The sequence below is a fragment of the Castor canadensis genome, chromosome 5 (assembly GCF_047511655.1).
Source record: "Castor canadensis chromosome 5, mCasCan1.hap1v2, whole genome shotgun sequence".
Taxonomy (NCBI): domain Eukaryota; kingdom Metazoa; phylum Chordata; class Mammalia; order Rodentia; family Castoridae; genus Castor; species Castor canadensis.
The window spans coordinates 83,906,000-83,922,146 of record NC_133390.1 but is presented as its reverse complement, the minus strand read 5'-3'; the positions used below and the strand labels follow the sequence as shown (position 1 = coordinate 83,922,146).

The 16,147-nt window shown below is 42.4% G+C and overlaps 1 protein-coding gene across 5 annotated transcripts in view; it reads right to left on the bottom strand.

Annotated features, from left to right (window-relative positions):
• Positions 1-2,687: 2,687 nt before the first annotated feature.
• Dgkg (diacylglycerol kinase gamma) overlaps positions 2,688-16,147 on the bottom strand; it is a 199,943-nt gene continuing 186,483 nt past the window's right edge. For 2 of the 5 annotated variants that reach the window (XR_012447999.1, XR_012448002.1), the window contains exons 25-28: positions 13,616-15,894; positions 5,895-7,656; positions 3,796-3,937; positions 2,688-3,706 (exon numbers count right to left, since the gene is read on the bottom strand). Coding sequence is in view for 1 of the 5 variants with exons in the window: in XM_074073594.1 (XP_073929695.1) it covers positions 15,796-15,894 (99 nt within the window). In the remaining 4 variants the exon portion in view is untranslated. Of the gene's footprint in view, positions 3,707-3,795; positions 3,938-5,894; positions 7,657-12,966; positions 15,895-16,147 lie in introns of those variants that run through there. The other 3 variants (XR_012448000.1, XR_012448001.1, XM_074073594.1) reach the window with 3 other exon arrangements.

The following is a 16,147-nucleotide window of genomic DNA, read 5'->3' as shown; positions in this document are numbered from 1 at the left end:
TCTCACATTGTGATGCTGTCTGTATAAGACCTTCACCAGAGCACAGAAGAAACAGTGCCATGCTCTTAATCTCCCCAGAACTGTGAGGTAAATAAATCTCTTTTCTTTGTAAGTACCCAGCCTCAGGAAGTTTGTTATAGCCATGGAAAACTGACTAAGACAGCAATAGTTATTATCCTTTATAAGAGGCTAAGAAATTTTGTCAACTGTGAGAGCCAGATGAAACAGCAGGGTGAAATGGTTGCCAAAGAAAGCTAGTGTAGTATCCAGAGCACTGTATGTGTCCATTTTTGGGGCACTGTGTTGTATTCAGTTCTGGGAATCTCACTTTAAGAGGGACTTTGCAAGCTATTGCTGTTTCAGAAAAAGTTGCAAGAATAACTTAGGGGTTGAGAGTCATGACATATAAGGGATGGTTTAGTCTGGAGGAAAAAAAAATAAAGACTTAGCTAGCACGACATCTGAAAATTGTCCTGCAGAACAGAAGGAAGATGTATTTTGTGTTGCCAGTGGCCAAGCCAGGGCCCATGGTGGGAGTTACTGGGAGGCAGGTTTGGGTGCAGTGGTACCCATCTAAAGCTCAGAGAGCTATTCTCACTCTCTGAGAAGGTCGCGAGCTGCCCATCAGTGGCTATTCAGGCAGAGGTGGCCACCTATGGGGCAGGGGCCTGTTTAGGGGAGTCCCATTCTGGTGAATAAGAGATTGGGTAAGTGTTCTCTGAGGTCCCTCCTATTCTGAGACTATAATGATTGCCTTCTGATCTCTCTGATCTCTTTCTGATTTGCTTCTGTCACCATTACTGTTGTCTTTGTTGACTTTTCTGCTTCCTCTGTGAATGGCTTTATTTAGACTTAGAAATATTTCCGTGATAATTGATAGTCTGGTTTAATGGGAAGTACGAATGAGGAACATTTAAGAACAGAGGCAGTTTTGTTACTTCTAAGTGCACACAATAACCTGTTTAAGGGGGGGAGGGGCAGGAACCTGGTCATGTGTGAGAGAATCTTGTAAATACCGCGGCAAGTGAATTGGCATCGTTTGTTCTTGGCTATAGTTTAAAATGCAAACACAACTGCTAAAGGCCTTTATTCTTCAATGGAATAACATTTTCCTTGTTTGCACAATTCTTTTGTCAGCTACAGAGATTCAAGAAAATTCTCACTGTAAGAATTCTCTATCATGAACTGCTTTCTAGAGTCCTAATTTCAGTGCTTTATTGATTTCGTTATATCAAATTCTGTACAGAAAGTGTTTTCTTGACTAACCTCAGAAAAGCCATTTTCTGGGGGGAAATATTTTTCACGCATAGTTAGTGTTGCAACTGGGAGCGTCTCAGCAGTGGAGTGGGCAGCTGAGCTATTTCTAGTGTCTGGTCTGCCCCCTCATAGCAATTATGTATCTGTCTCACAGTGCCCCACCTCAGACATCCCAACCATCATTTCAGAAACCTCCACCTAGACTCTGAGGCACAAAATAGAACTAAGCAGATGCAGGTGGAAGGAGGAGGGAATGGGTCAGAGTGAATAACATATTGGTCAGTTTCCCTGAGGTCACAGTCCTTAGACTGGAGGCACATGGAGAAGACTGAGGGTTCAGAGCATGAATTATAGATTTTGGGGGCATGATTGGTCAATTGTGATGGCAAAAGCCTCCAAAGATGACTGTAATGGCCCTGCAGATCCAGAGGACTGGCCCAATCAGGCCACATTCGGCAGAGGCAGGTGGGTGGGTGGGCGGGTGTACAAAGGCAGCAGAAACCTCCAGGCAGCTGCAGAGCATCCATAGTCATCTTCCAAGGTGGCAGGCCAATCCCTGAGGTTGCTGTGTTCAGCCCACACTTCCTTGTCTAGCTCCACCCAGGTGTGACCCTGAACCCTTGGCTCAGAACAGCTTCAGCCTGGAGTCTAGTGGGTAGATTTGTTCCTGGGTCTAAATTCTGGGGAGAGGGACCAGCCAACTGTGAAGGGAAGACTATAGCCTTGCTTCCTATTCTCTTTCATTCTGGACCTGCTTTCTTTCCAGGTCTCTTCTGCCTTAGGATACTCTTCTGTAGACTCTGTGTTCTGAGTTGTTCTAAAGCCCAAACTTGTGTCTGTCCTGCCCAGCAAACAAGTAGGGCATGGTGCAGAAGGCCTCCAACTTCCATGGGCACAAGGGTTTATCTACAGCCCCAGATTACAAAGATGTCAGAGTCCCACTGTCAGAGATCATGATGCAGGAGGTCTAGATGGGACCAGATATTTCTGATATATGCGGTCCATGGGCCACACTTGGAAAAACACTAGTTTTTAGGAAATAACTACATTTGAAGGTTGGAGAGAAACAGAACTGGGTTACTTATTGTAGTACCTATTGAGCAAGTTAATCACCATCATGCATAAGATGCTCACCACCTCACAGGGGAGTTTTCAGACATCAAGATGAAGATGTACACAAAATGTTTAGCTGGGCTTTTTACTAGGGTTTTTGGCTCCCCTCCCTCTCCTTCAATATCAAGAAGAAAAAGTGACAACAGAGAATCTCTTCCCAACCCAGCATCTCAGAGATATCTTCCTGGCAGTGGGCAACTGTGAAAAGTTACAGAAGAGTTTGGAAGACCATGTATATCCCCAGTGCCCCATGGCAGATCGGACAATCCTGACTTCTCAAGTAAGAACATATGAAGAAACCACCCAGAGGACAGGGGTCAGCAGCCTGCTGTCACTTTTATTGGCAGTAAACCATAGACTCAGGAAATACACATACACAGTGCATTACAGAACAAGTCCATAGCACTATCCAGGCGGACAGGGAGGCTTGAGCAGGCAACCACTGTTATAAAACAACATGTCCCTGGGTTGGGGAGGCAGTGGAGGTGGGAAAGCAGTGGAGGGAAGGATCTGGATGCTGGCACTGTACAAATTAGTTGCTGCTGCAGTATGGTAAAGTCTGCATTTCTGAACTCCAGTTGAAGTGTATTAAGATCTTTAACTTCAACTTGTGTCCAGGGTCCCCCACCCACATAGGTTTAGCTGAGTTCCCCAAGGGGGATTAGTGCCTTTCCATTGTGGGATGAATTGATGGAATCCTCTCCCAACTTGATTAGAAGGGTAAAAGAGGTTTGATACACAGAAGGGAAAAATGCTTACACGTCAGGCTTCGGATTTGTGTGTGTGTGTGTGTGTGTGTGTGTGTGTGTGTGTGTGTGTGTATACCTGTATGCTAAGTATGTCTAGAGGTATAAGGCTTACCAAAGAGTTTCTTTGTAGTGTTTCTTTATGTTGGACCCTCCAAATCAACTGATTTCAGAGTATGATCAATTCTCAGAAGGGAAAGAAAATAGATTATTGGTAGGGGCTAGGAGGAGCCCTCCTAGATCAACAGGGCTAGAGGAAGCCTTGAGCCTGGTGGGAGACTCATGAGGGGAAGGAAACTGCTTTCTTTCCTATGGCCGTTTACCCCAGGTGAAAGCAAGATCACTGAAACAGGATGCTCTTTAGAACCCCCTTGTCTGGCAGGTGTAGAAAGAGATATCCCAGAAGACTGAAGGACATATCTAAGACCACAAGGCTGAGATAGGACTGTAGCCAACTCCCTGTGTTGCTCTTACTCGTCCAGGCAGTGTTCAACCCTCATCCTCTCATGGGATATGGATTGGCTCCTTTCTCCAAGAGCCTCCAAGGTGATTTGCCAGACTTTCCCAAGACAGAGGGTCTTACTTATTCTCTGCAAAGAGATAAAAGCATCCATCAGAACCCCATTAGCAGGCTAAAGGGGCTACTTGCTAATAATGACACATTCTTTGAGATACCCACTAAGTATTGAGGTCAATGGCATGGAGAAGGATGGAAGGTTATTCCTTTCCATTTTACAGAAGAGGACAGCTGCACTGTAAGCTGAATCAGCAACTTGTTGTGAAGTCTCTTCTCTTACATTGGGTCACCTGCTTCTTGCCATCTGGAAAAGAAAGAAACACAATACTGCAAATTTTGAAATCTGCCTTCTTGTGGGGTGACCTACATGCTAAACCACACTGACTCTATCAACTCTGTGGATAAGTTACCTTGACAGGTTGACGTAAATCAAAAAGGGCAACATCTGGAGCATCAGATCCTATCCAGGTGCACATCTGGCCTTCCCACTACCTGGGGGTCTGGGGAAATGGCTTTAGAGAGGAATTCTGTATATACTGATGGAGGAATAAGGGTTGAATGACCACCATTTATTACTCAAACATAATAAAAAACCACAGATATCATGCTGTGCTGGCACCAGCTTGATGTGAAAGATTGGACTGATGGTATTTCAGGGAGGGCCTTTCCTTCCTGAGGGATCTATGATTCTAGAGTTCCCTTCTCAGTGGGCCTTTCATCTTAATTGAGATAGTTTATTAAAAACTGTGACTACAAGCTGGGCACAGGTGGCTCATGCCTATAATCCTAGCTACTCAGGAGGCAGAGATTAGGAGGATCTTGGTTTGAATAGTTTGAGAGACCCTATTTCGAAAAAAACCTTCACAAAAAGGGCTGGTGGAGTGGCTCGAAGGTGTAGGCCCTAAGTTCAAACCCCAGTACCACAAAAAATAAAAAACAAAACCGTGATTACAGTAGGGTTCCACTTAAGGGATTTTGTTAATTTTACAGAAGCCAAACCTATTGATTCTGGGTTTTTTTTTTTTCTGAAACTAATATACTTTTTATTTTTTAAATTTATTTTTTGAAACTAATATTCTATGGCCTCAGATGTTCAACTATGTGATTATGGGTTAAGCCTTGTAACAGTTCTATATCCAGGAGGATAGGGAAAGAGAGTAGTGCTGAACAGAGAGAGGGGTTTATTGTCTATGAGAGAAGTTGTGAAACCCTGGGGTACATCCTGAAACTGGGTTCAGGAGTGCGTCCTCTGATCTTTCTCGGACCTTTTAAGCATAGGTTTGTCTGGAGCAATAAAGTGGACCGATGTCTCCCTAAAATCCCTTTGATCTTCCAGAACTCTAAAAATAGAATTGTGGGGGGCAGTGAAGAGAAATAATCATGAAAAGAAAAGAGGAAGAAGCAGGCTTTTGGGGTGGATAAAGGTTGAGAAAAGCAGAATATCATGATCGGAAAAGATGTAGAAAAAGTAAGAGGATCATGCTGAAACACATTAAAAGATTAGGGTACAGTACCTGGTAAATAAATGTTTAAAAATAACATTTATGGATGAATCTATGAATAATTGCATGACTCACCCTATCCAGCCCAATCCTACGTATGAGAAAATGCAGTGTAATATGACTTGGTCAAGTCCTTCTGCTAACTGGTGTCAGGAAAGGAACTGGAGTTGGTGCCACAAGAGGAGAAGTCTAATGTTGAGCACATGTCTCTACTGGCTGCTGTGCAGGTTGCAAGTGCCCTTAGCACACAGCTGTGAAGCTCAGGAAGGAGAAAGGGTGCAGGCTGAGACCTTTGTGCTTTTGCTGGGACAGCCTCAGAGCTGCAAGGACCAGGGTAACTGAGAAGGGAGAGCATTATTGCACAGAGTCTCTTGGTCTTCCTGCCTCCTTTCCTTTCCCCAGTGGCAGAAGAACCAAATCCTGATATGAAATTGTCCCTTCTCTCTTGGGAATCACATGGAATATCCACTGAATCTGGAGGTTTGCTCAGGGCTTTCCTTGCTTTCTCCTCACTTCTCTGAGTTTCTTGGGTACAGTTTCCAGAATGTTTTCTCCTTCAAGAAAATGGAGTCTAGGAATGGATGGGACTTTCGCAAATCAATGGGAGGCAAGATCACTTTCCAACTGAAGATCTGTCTTTGAGACCATTTTTTCCTCTGGGGGAAAATGAGAATTCCTATCTGTTTTGTTTCTGCCTTTGCCCTAGCCCTGCCTACAGATGTCTTAAAAGGGACCCTTGAGACCTTAAGGGGTTCATACCATCTTGTTCCTGCGTGATAGAGCTGGAGTTCCTTGAGAATCCAAGGAGTCTTGGCCTTCAGATCCTATTTTATGTCTCTCACTTCTCTTCTGTGGTGACCCAAAGCAGGATGGTCCCACCAGGGACAATAGTTGAATGAGGACAGGGGGTTCAGTGCAGTCAAATGAATTTTGTCTCTTGAATTCTTATTTTTTCCCCCTCAGAAATTGTGCTAATTGTAATCACTGGGAAGTAGGAGGAAACATTTTGCTTCCTTCTCCTTGCTAAAAAATAATGGATGACCAGTAGCACAAATAGGTCTCTTTGTTCTGAGGAGGTAGAGAAAAGAATCACATTGCCTAGACAAGGCAAATGCAAGTATGCAGAGACCCAGTCTGCCATCGTCTCTGGGAAGAACTGCCAAGAGCTCTTCTTATGTAAGCTCCAGTGAGCTCATGTGTTTTCACACCCATCAGCTCAGATCCTGGGCTTCAGGGCCATGGGTTAGGCTGGGGGAGGGAGCTGAGAAGGTACGTGTTCTTCCAAAGAGGAGGTGCTCTGGGAACAAAACATGTTCCTGCACTCAGCATGATGAAAGCAGTTTTCATCTCTGTGTCAGTCAATGCAGATTCATGGTATCAATGTCAGGAAAGGAAAAGGTTCTACTTGGTCTTACAAACTCCACGGTGTGGGGGAGGGGTATGTTTAATGAGTCACAGGTAGGGATGTTTAATGAGTCACAGGTATGTAGATGTGCACTTGGAGTCTGGCTAGGAAGATTTCCTCCTGCTCTGTGGGAGGTCAGAATGGTGCCCAGTTAGGTCCACTGTGCATAGGCTGGGAATCAGGCCTTCACTGAACATCAGGCCTTGGTCTCTAGTTGTTGCTACTACCTGGGCTCTGCTCAAATGGGAAACTCATTTTATTCATTGTCTGAAGCAGGCTGAATTTTCTGGAACCTGCTGCAACTCACTTCACCTGCTTCTCTTTCTTGTGGCAGAATCACTGAGCCAGTAGACCTTTGTAAGCAAACCAGCTACCTCCCCTTGTCACCATCCTGTCCAGAACACCTGCAATCAGTTTATCCCAGTGGGATCAAGGGCAAGTGGGGTGATGTCTGCTTTCCTTTCACTTTGCCTATTGAAAATTACCTCTTACCCTGTGTAAGCGAGCCAATGCATTTCAACCAAGCTTCCCAGACGTTCTCTTGGGGGTTGACACACTTCTAGTTCAGTTGTGCCCCAGTGGAGGGGGAGGATCTGTCTGTACATCTCAGCAGCCTGTCCTCCTCCCCCAGTCTAGCTTCATATTCTTTACATGCTGGAGCAATAATTGTAACTCTTTTTTGTATGAATAAATGATGCTATATTGTTTTACCTGTTCAAAATAATATTGTGCCCAGCCTCTCTGTAACTGATGCATTAAACAATTTTTGTTTCAGAAAGAACATAATATTTTTCAGGTAAATTTGTAATTCCTCCAAGTGTTTTGCATTTTTCTCTTGGCATCATTATTGCTTATAACATTCCCCAATTTAATGTCTTTTGAGAATTTTGCTGATAATGCTGTTTGCTTTCCTCTTTCCAGATCAACCAGGAATGTTTTGAATACTACCAAGACCTTCCTTCATTCCACTCAAAATGTTCTCCTCATGTGTGATAGAATGATGTCCTGATTAATTTCTATCTGGGCAATAAATGGATCCAGCCAGTTGAGAAGTAAAGGAGCTCATATGTACAAGGTCTTGAATCTTCCTCTGGCAGTGTGGATGATACACGCAATCTGTAATAGTTGAGAAAGGATCACTTGTGATGATGCATGTGTAAGTATTTTGACATAAGATGTCATGATACTTATAACTTACTTAAAAAAATTTCAGCTCCTCCCCCAAAGATGAAACAGATATGACAAAACTTTGTTAAATGTAAGTGATAGGTATATGGTTGCTTATACTCATGGCTCTATCCTTCAGAAATACTTCTATGAAATGTATTTCAACATTTTCATAGAAAACAAAGTTATTCCCAGATGTTCTAATTCCAGGAAGTATGGTTAATTTATGGGTCCTATAGACAGGAGCAGAGGAGTGTGAGAGTTGCTTAATCCTTTCAGGTTTATTGTCATTACCTTAATGCCTGGTGGCAGTATGGTATGATGATAGCACACCCCAGATAGCAGGTCAGTGATATTAACACCTCCAGGCACTTTGGATTCTCTGAGTTAAAAGATATCAATCCTTCTACCTCAGGGATGTTGGGGGAAAGAAGAAATATTCACCAGGAAAACTTTTCCTTTCTTGAAAAGCATGCTGTTTTCTGGTTACCAATTACTAAGCAGTTTTTTTTTAAAAATAAAAAAGACAAAAAAAGTTTATTATTTTGAAGGTACTGTTGTGTAGTCCTGCAACAGAAAATGCAGACTTTCTGGAATCTTCTGGATTGCTATGCGTGTGATTTTAAAATTCTTTTTCTTTTGTACTATCAAAGGTAAAAAGAAATCACCATTTTTAGTAACTCCATACTTTGTAATTCTAAGATTCCATTTTAAAAAGAATTTCATTTTTGGAAAAGAAAAAGTTTAATTCTTTTGCATCACTCTGAAGGCAGTCTTTATTCTAAATTATGATTCATTCAACAGATTTTTAAAAGGACACTTTGAGTCTTCCAAATCTTGCTTTAGATACTAGTTACTAAATCCTGATGTTTGACTACCTGACCTCATTTCTCTTACTCTTGCTCTTTACTCCGGTTTCTGTGGATCATTTTAGATGATCTTCAATACTATTCGAATGCTCTGATACAGTTGAGTTCTTCACCATGTGTTCTTTCTTGACTATCTTTGCTGTGAGTAGAATATTAGAACACAGCCCAGATGGTGCCAGGGAGTGATGACATAAGAGGGTGGAGGAGGATTAGGTACATGTGGACCTTCTGCTGCCCGGATCTGCTCAGTGTGTCCTGCATTCCTTTCTATGCCAGATCTATGGAAGAGGCAGGAGAGGGGCTTGAGTGTTCATATTGAGAAGGAAGTAAGTCATGCACAGGGATTGGTTTGGGGATAGCAAATTCCTGTCACTATGCTTGAAGCTCAGAGGACTCATTAATGGCACTGCAGGCAGGGAGAAGGGCTTTGAAGGCCTTGATCTGAATCATGGATCTGCCATTATGAAATTTGCTGCTTCTCATTTGTCAAATGGAGGGCCATATTGCACCAACTCACTTAATAAGTCCTTGTGAAGTTCAAAAGTGGTTATAAAAGAAAAACGCTTTGTACTAGATAATAAATAACTTATTTAATAACAATTTCATTTATATCTGGACACTTCTGTATTATCCTTAATTGAACTATAAGCTTTCTTTCTTCTCTGTTCTTTTCTTTATTTTGAACTTTTCTCTTTTCTTCCAACTTTGGACTATAGTGTTCATTTTTACCTCCCTTGCCCAAGTCAATCTTCTAAAAAAAAAAAAAAAATCCAGTTCTCTACTTATATGTTGCCCTTTTTTTCTTTGCCAACTCTGGCCTGATCTCTAAGAAGTAGATTGCAAATATTTCTGCCCTTCTGAACAAGCTGAATTTCGTATTTTCTGAATCATGAAGCTGCCCTCCATGTGACCTAGAAAGTCCTTTGATGATCCATATTTAGCTGTATCCATCACTCAACAGATGTCTGGGTAAAGGCCCCCATGAGCTCCCTCTACATCCTGTGGTTTCAAGTTCCTGAGCTGTTAGTTAAAAAGCTTTTTATCCTCCTGCTCCCCCATCCATCCCAGGGTAGAAGAACAGATATCCACTTTAGCTATTCATTTGTTTGTTCATTTAGTGAATATTTACTCTTACCTACTACATGGTGAATATGGAGCTAGATATTACTATCTTTGCTTCCAAATTGCATTTTCCTAACCTGACCCATTTATGGTAGACCTCTTTATTTTCTGATTATTTCTCTAAAATTATAATTCACATTTAATTAAATGGTGTCTTCTGTCTGCAGTGTTTCCTGACCCCTGGGAGACTTGGGGCCTTAGTGGCAACTGTTGCCTTGCTATAATGTACCTACTATTGCATATGCAGATTTTAGAATAATATAGATTCATCATGGATCTGCCTAAGGGAGTTTAATTAGCAGATGAGACTGCAGGACTCTGTTTGTCATCCTGTACCCCAGATATGAAGAATGAAGTGATGACAAGGATAGAATGCCCAGCAAGTCAAATAGATAATTTCCAAACCCCCTTGGTTTTCTGCGTCCCTGGTTTCCTACAGATACCTATGAGGAAAGATGTTTCTCTTCTTTCTGAGGACTCTGGATCTTCCCATCAGATAGCATCTCTTGGCATCTGAAAGGCAGTCTGCCATTCTGTTCTTCTGTGGAACACAGATGGCCCAGCCCACGCCTATAACTAATGAGGATCACATGCAGAGCCTTCTTGCTGGAGGCTCCCTTCAACAACCCCAGCACTCCTTCCCCATGCTGGCTGGTCACTGTTGACCAGGGCATTTCAAGCTGAGCAAAAAAATGCTTTTAGGTAAGTGCTGAGAAATGAGTCCCACTCTAGTAGAACTTGAAGACATTGAAGATTAAGGAATAGCTGCCAATTGGATAGCAAGGGTGAGGTTTTGAGATCCAGCTGTCCATGGAGGCTGTTGAGTTTAAACGTAAATAAGCCCTGGCAGTTCTTGAGTAGGACATGATTTATCCTTACCTAGAATGCTTGTAGGGTTGGAAACAATTAGATAAGAATGTGAAGGGCACTAAAATCTGGAAAGGCATAAATTTTGATGCAAGATAGACATGTATCAAGTCCTGGTTCTACCACTTGGCTATCTGTTGGACAAGGTACTTCACTGTTCTATGTACTAATTCCTTTATCTGTGAAGTAAGCACAATCCCCATGTCATAGGCTGTTCCGAGGATTAAAAAGGATAGCACATGAAAAGACCTTGACATAGTAACTGGCAATGAATGGGAATTCCTTCTTATCTTCCTTTCCGGTTTTTTTCTCTGTACAGAATGTTGAAATATGCACTCCAATATGGTAGAACATCAAATTGAGCTAAAAGCAATAGCTTTTAGCTATTGCTAAAAGTCTGTATGATTCTGCTCTCCTGTTTTATTTAAAACTTGATCAGTATTTGAGGTATGGGATAGTTTCTTTCTCCTTCTCATTTCAAGGCTGATGCAGATCTTACTAGGTGAAGAATTTTGTGATTAAGAGAAAATTTTCAAACTGCTAATATGGGCTCCAATAAAAATGCAAAATCTCTTTTGGGTCTTTATTCTGTAACATGTTCCTTTAACTCTTAGAGCTGCTAAGGAGAGGTCACAACCATCACTAGCTGCCTGTGAGGGTGCCAGTGAATCAGGTCAGTCCTGTCATGTATGAGTCTGGTCTAATTGGTCAGTACTCATTGATCTAGAAATTTCTCTTGGAGCCAGGCACTGGGAGGATTGTGGTTCAAGCCTAACCTGGACAAATAGTTTGAGAGATGCCATCTCCAAAATAACCAGAGCAAAATAGTTATTCCCCACAACATAGCCCTATTAGATCTGCTCTAAGAGCAATTATTAAGTTGATTAAAATTTCATCTCTTCACAACTGTAATCTTTAGATGTGGTTCTGTTCTCTAGAGCTAGACAGATGAAGTCTTAACCTTGTCAGCTGTCATATTTCCATTTTAATTTGTTCCCCTCTTTAAGCCCCCTTTTAGTGCCTTCCTTCCCCACTCAAGGAACTAAGAGTCCAGATTGTTGATTCTTGCTTGAGGAGGTGGAGAGGGACAATAAAAATAGACAATCACATAAAAGAAACAAGAAAGAGTTTCTTAGCTGAGTATGAGGTATGCTCTGGAGTCCCTGTTACTTTGGAGGCTGAGGCAGGAGGATCAGTAGAGCCCAGGAGTTCAAGGCCAGCCTGGGCAAGCCAGACCCTTTCTCCAAAAAAGTGGCTTAAAGATGGAGACTTCTTATTTTTTTGTGGGGAGAGATATTGTTGCAGAAGATCATTACTTGCATGTCCCCACTGAGAACAACAAAAATTGGTGGGATCAAAGTGTAGATGTTGACAGACAAAGGACTCCATGGTTCTTCCCTGTGAGTTCTTCAAGTCCCTAGAAGATCCCTAGAGATCCCTATAAGGGATCTCGTACTTGACCACAGAACATTTTTTTCATGAAGAATTTTATGTATACTAATGTTTTGTGAAAAACATTCTAGGAAATTATGGTTTCACATATACTGTGAGGACTTAGCAAGATGTTGAAATAATTTTGATCTTACACTAGATATTTGAAATAATTTCCTGATTGATTACTGTTGGATCTTGGATTCTGGTGATGGAACAAAACTATTTTCTTCCTTGGAGGGCTAGTAGACTCCTCCTTCTTCCCTTCTTCTTCTCCCTTCAATGTTAGCATCAGGCACCCACCTTCCCGGGAATGTTGAGATATAGGACTGTGACATAGGGAATCTGGGAGTCAAGGTCCTTCCCATCCCCAGGTTCTATTTTTATGGATCCTGATTGTGGCAGTATTGCACGGAAGGCACAGCCTAGCTGGGACAGGAGGTAACTGTGAGTTTTGGCCAAGAAGAGAGGGGAATAGAGATGGGAAAGTTGATGCAATTATTTTTGGCAGGAGTTGGAACCAAAGCAGCAGGAGAGAGTAAGTTTTAAGACTCTCTGGCAAAGTAACTTCCTAATCTGTCACTGAGTATGTGTAAAAAAGTGATTAGTGGGTCTCTATATTTATCATGATTACTCACAAATATGTAATTTACATAATATATACAGCACATTAAGTACTATGTCACCTTATATAATGTGCATATGTATAATGTATATGCATGTTATGTAACGTCAGTCTGGAGGATCTTCCAGGTTCTGCCAAGTATTTCCTAATTTATTTGGCAATTTTAACGTATCTTTTCCATCTGTGGGAAGAACTCTCTTGAGAGGAGCTGGTCTCTGACCTGAATATAATCATCCTACAAAGTCTATTTCCACTGTCAACCCACTGGGGGATCCCCACAAAGACCAAGCCTCAACAACACAATTCCTAGCCCATTAGTCCAGGGACAACACAATGCACTAAAGATTTCCTGTTTCACTGTTTTTATTGCTAGTGGGGTGGAAGCATGAAGGCAGGTGAGAACATGTCTGTAGCATGGTAAGAATCAGAATAAGACAGGAAATGAGGGGCTGGACTCTCCCTGGACTACCTAACCAGGTGGCTTTGAAAGTCATAAAACCCCATTAAGCCTCATTCTCCTCATTACGATTCAGATAATAACCTTCTCTACTAACCTCAGAGGTTACTCTGGGGGTCACTATGATGAGGAACTCCACAATAAGAAATCATTGTCATAGTGTTTAAAAGATGATTTTCAAGGTAAGATTAAACAACAACACAAGACTTACTAAGGTTACAAAACAGAAGTGCAATTCCACTGAGGTTTGTTACACTCTGTGCCTCTAAGGAGCATTGGGGTATGTCTCGCAAGCAACATTCATGTCCTACATACTAGGAGAGAGTGGATAGGAGTTGATCTCTGCACAGCCCCTCTATGAGACTTTTAAGTGTCTGAGAATCAGTTTCATTGGTTGATGGTGCCATATCTCAACAGCCTTAATCTTGGAGGATCAGGGATGAAACATACATAAAAACCTCTATAAATGTCTTAGAATGGTGACCCAAATCCCAAACCTGCCTCAGTTTCAGAATCAAGTGGTTTCCAAGCTAGTACCTCTTGAGCTGTGGGGTCCCCAGCAGTAAGGATTATTCTTTAAGTGGTCTGGGTTTCCCCTTTCTCAGCATTCTTCACGTTAAGTTGAGCAGGATGGTCTCAGATCTCAGTTCTAGAAGGTCCTAGATGGTCACTTCCTTCAGAGGTGGGCTCAATCGTTCACACAATCTTGATATTCTCTTCTTTGTCCAAAGCCCTTGGCCAATGCAAAAAGATTAAAACCAACTCATTGTCAAGTGGGCCCATGTTTCCTCTTGAGAAATCTGAGAAAGAAATGGAGGCCCAAGTGAGTCAAAGGGCCAAAACAAATGTTGCTTTCACCAATGAAGCTCTGCAAAGAGTTGCACCAGGGAAAGGAGAGAGATGCCAGTACCAGTTGAATGAAGCCCACTGAGCACTGCCAAGATTCCTCTGGCCTGGCTGGCAGCATCCTGCAGAAGGTGCCTCAGTCCTTGTGACTCTCTGCTGAGGTCACTCTGTAACCAGTGTGTCTGTAGTGACCATGATGAGGTTACATGTGGGGAATTCATTCTGATATGTTCTAGTGTTTTCAACCTCAGACCAACTTCTCTCTCATTCAGGCCAAAGAGAACTTCTGGGAAGCACCCCAAGACTCCTGTTTTCTTGTGGGGCTCATCCCATCCACACATGTGCTCCACATTTGTTCCTTCCTGGCAATCTGGATCCAAGTGGAATCACTTATCAGTGATCAGAAATGACTCTATTCCCAGATATGTGGGTTCTTCTGTCTACCTTCTTAGTGGCACCTACTGTCAAACCACATCAGCCAAGATACCATGAAGAAGTGTCTTAGCTTTTTTGAGACTCATTTTTCCTTATCTGACAAATGGGAGAGTAAATCCTGTTCAGCACATCTTTTGTGGTGGTTGTGAGGATCCAGAATAGTTCTCTTCATTATAAGTGCATTTCATTTCCCTTAAACATTTTGATCAGTACAGGGAAATGTGTCTTGACAATGAAATGGTGGCACTGGGGAGTAAGAACCTTTTTTTTCTTTTCCATTTTTTGTTTCCATATTATGCATATTTATTTCCAACCAGGAAAAATCCAGCAGTAAATAAATATTTATATATTATATATAAATATATATGGTACATATATACACAGACCTCATAAGTTCCTTCAGGTCATACTCTGAGAGTGGGAGGTGCAGAAAAGCAGAGGGAACCACCCCATAGACTGTCTTCCTGTTTTCCCAGTGAAGTCCCTTCCTCTCATCTTCTCTGCCTTCAGGAATAGACTGCACCAGGACTTGGAACTCAAACAGGAAATACGCTTTGGCTCAGGAAAAAAAGAAGCTGGAGGTTTTTTTTTTCCCCCTTCCCTTTTTACACAATATTATGACACCAATTTGAAAAATAAATCCCAGTTTCTTCACTTTCCCTCCCAGGTGTTCACAGAACTAAGAAAATAAGTACCACATCTAAGGTGAGCTCTTGGGGCTCTTGGAGCCAGCTCTAAACAAACAAACACACAGCCACCAAGAAAAGCTTCGGGAAATGAACAAGTGCCCACTGACAGCACAGAGAACCAAGAATGGAAATACAGCTTTCCACAGCCTTTCTGTCTCCTCAGCAAGTCTGGGGAGAAGTTATCGTTTGAAGGACAACTGGGAACACATCACGCACTTGCAGAGCCCTGCCAAGGTTTTTGCTTGGAGAGCCAGATGCTGTTTTGTCTCCGTACAGAAGGACTTCTGTGCAAGTTCTCTGGAATGGAGCTCTTTCCCTTGACCACATCTGATTTCACTATAGACAGGAAACCTGTAGCCTGATCCTCACCAGCACCGTGAGAAACCTTGCAGGGCTGGTGAAGAGAAAGGGAAATTTGTCCTTTAGTTTGAGGGTCCTCCAACAGGCCTGTGGGAATGTGGAGGTTGTGGCATGAGCCAGTCCACCACGGTAGGCCCTAAGTCCATTCAAAATGTTCCATAGGCACTAGCTCTTTAGGGATGGATCCATTTTTGAAGTAGGTAGACTGTATGGCAAGGTGTAGTTTTCTTCCAGAAGGGTGACTTTGCTTCCACTGGTTAGAGAAGTGTGTGTGTATGTGTGTGTGTGCGTGTGTTGTATTATGTGGATATGTGTGTAAATATGTGTGCATGTGTAGTTACAGTTTCTTGTTTTCTTTCTTGGTTAAGCTGGCATTTGACACACTGGTTAGTCTTTTGAACGGCTTTTCCTTCTCAGAGAAAAGAAACTGCTCTTCTGGGGAGGCCCCACCATCATGGGTGCTTGGTTCTTGTGAGTAATTTTAATCTAAAAGTAAAGAGGCAGAAGTGAATTAGTGGAAATGCAAAAAACCAGTAGCCTAAGGAAGAGTGAGTTGCAGAGAAGGAAGGAGGCCAGCTTTGGGCTGGAAGGAGCCCCATGTAGAAGGACAACTGTCCTTGAATGGCATCGAAATTGGCAGTTTGACCCTGACTGGGCCTGGAGTTTGGCATTGCTGGAAGTGAGGGGTGGAAACACTGGGGAGAGACAGGTGTGAGCTTCCCACATGGTGACAGCTTGC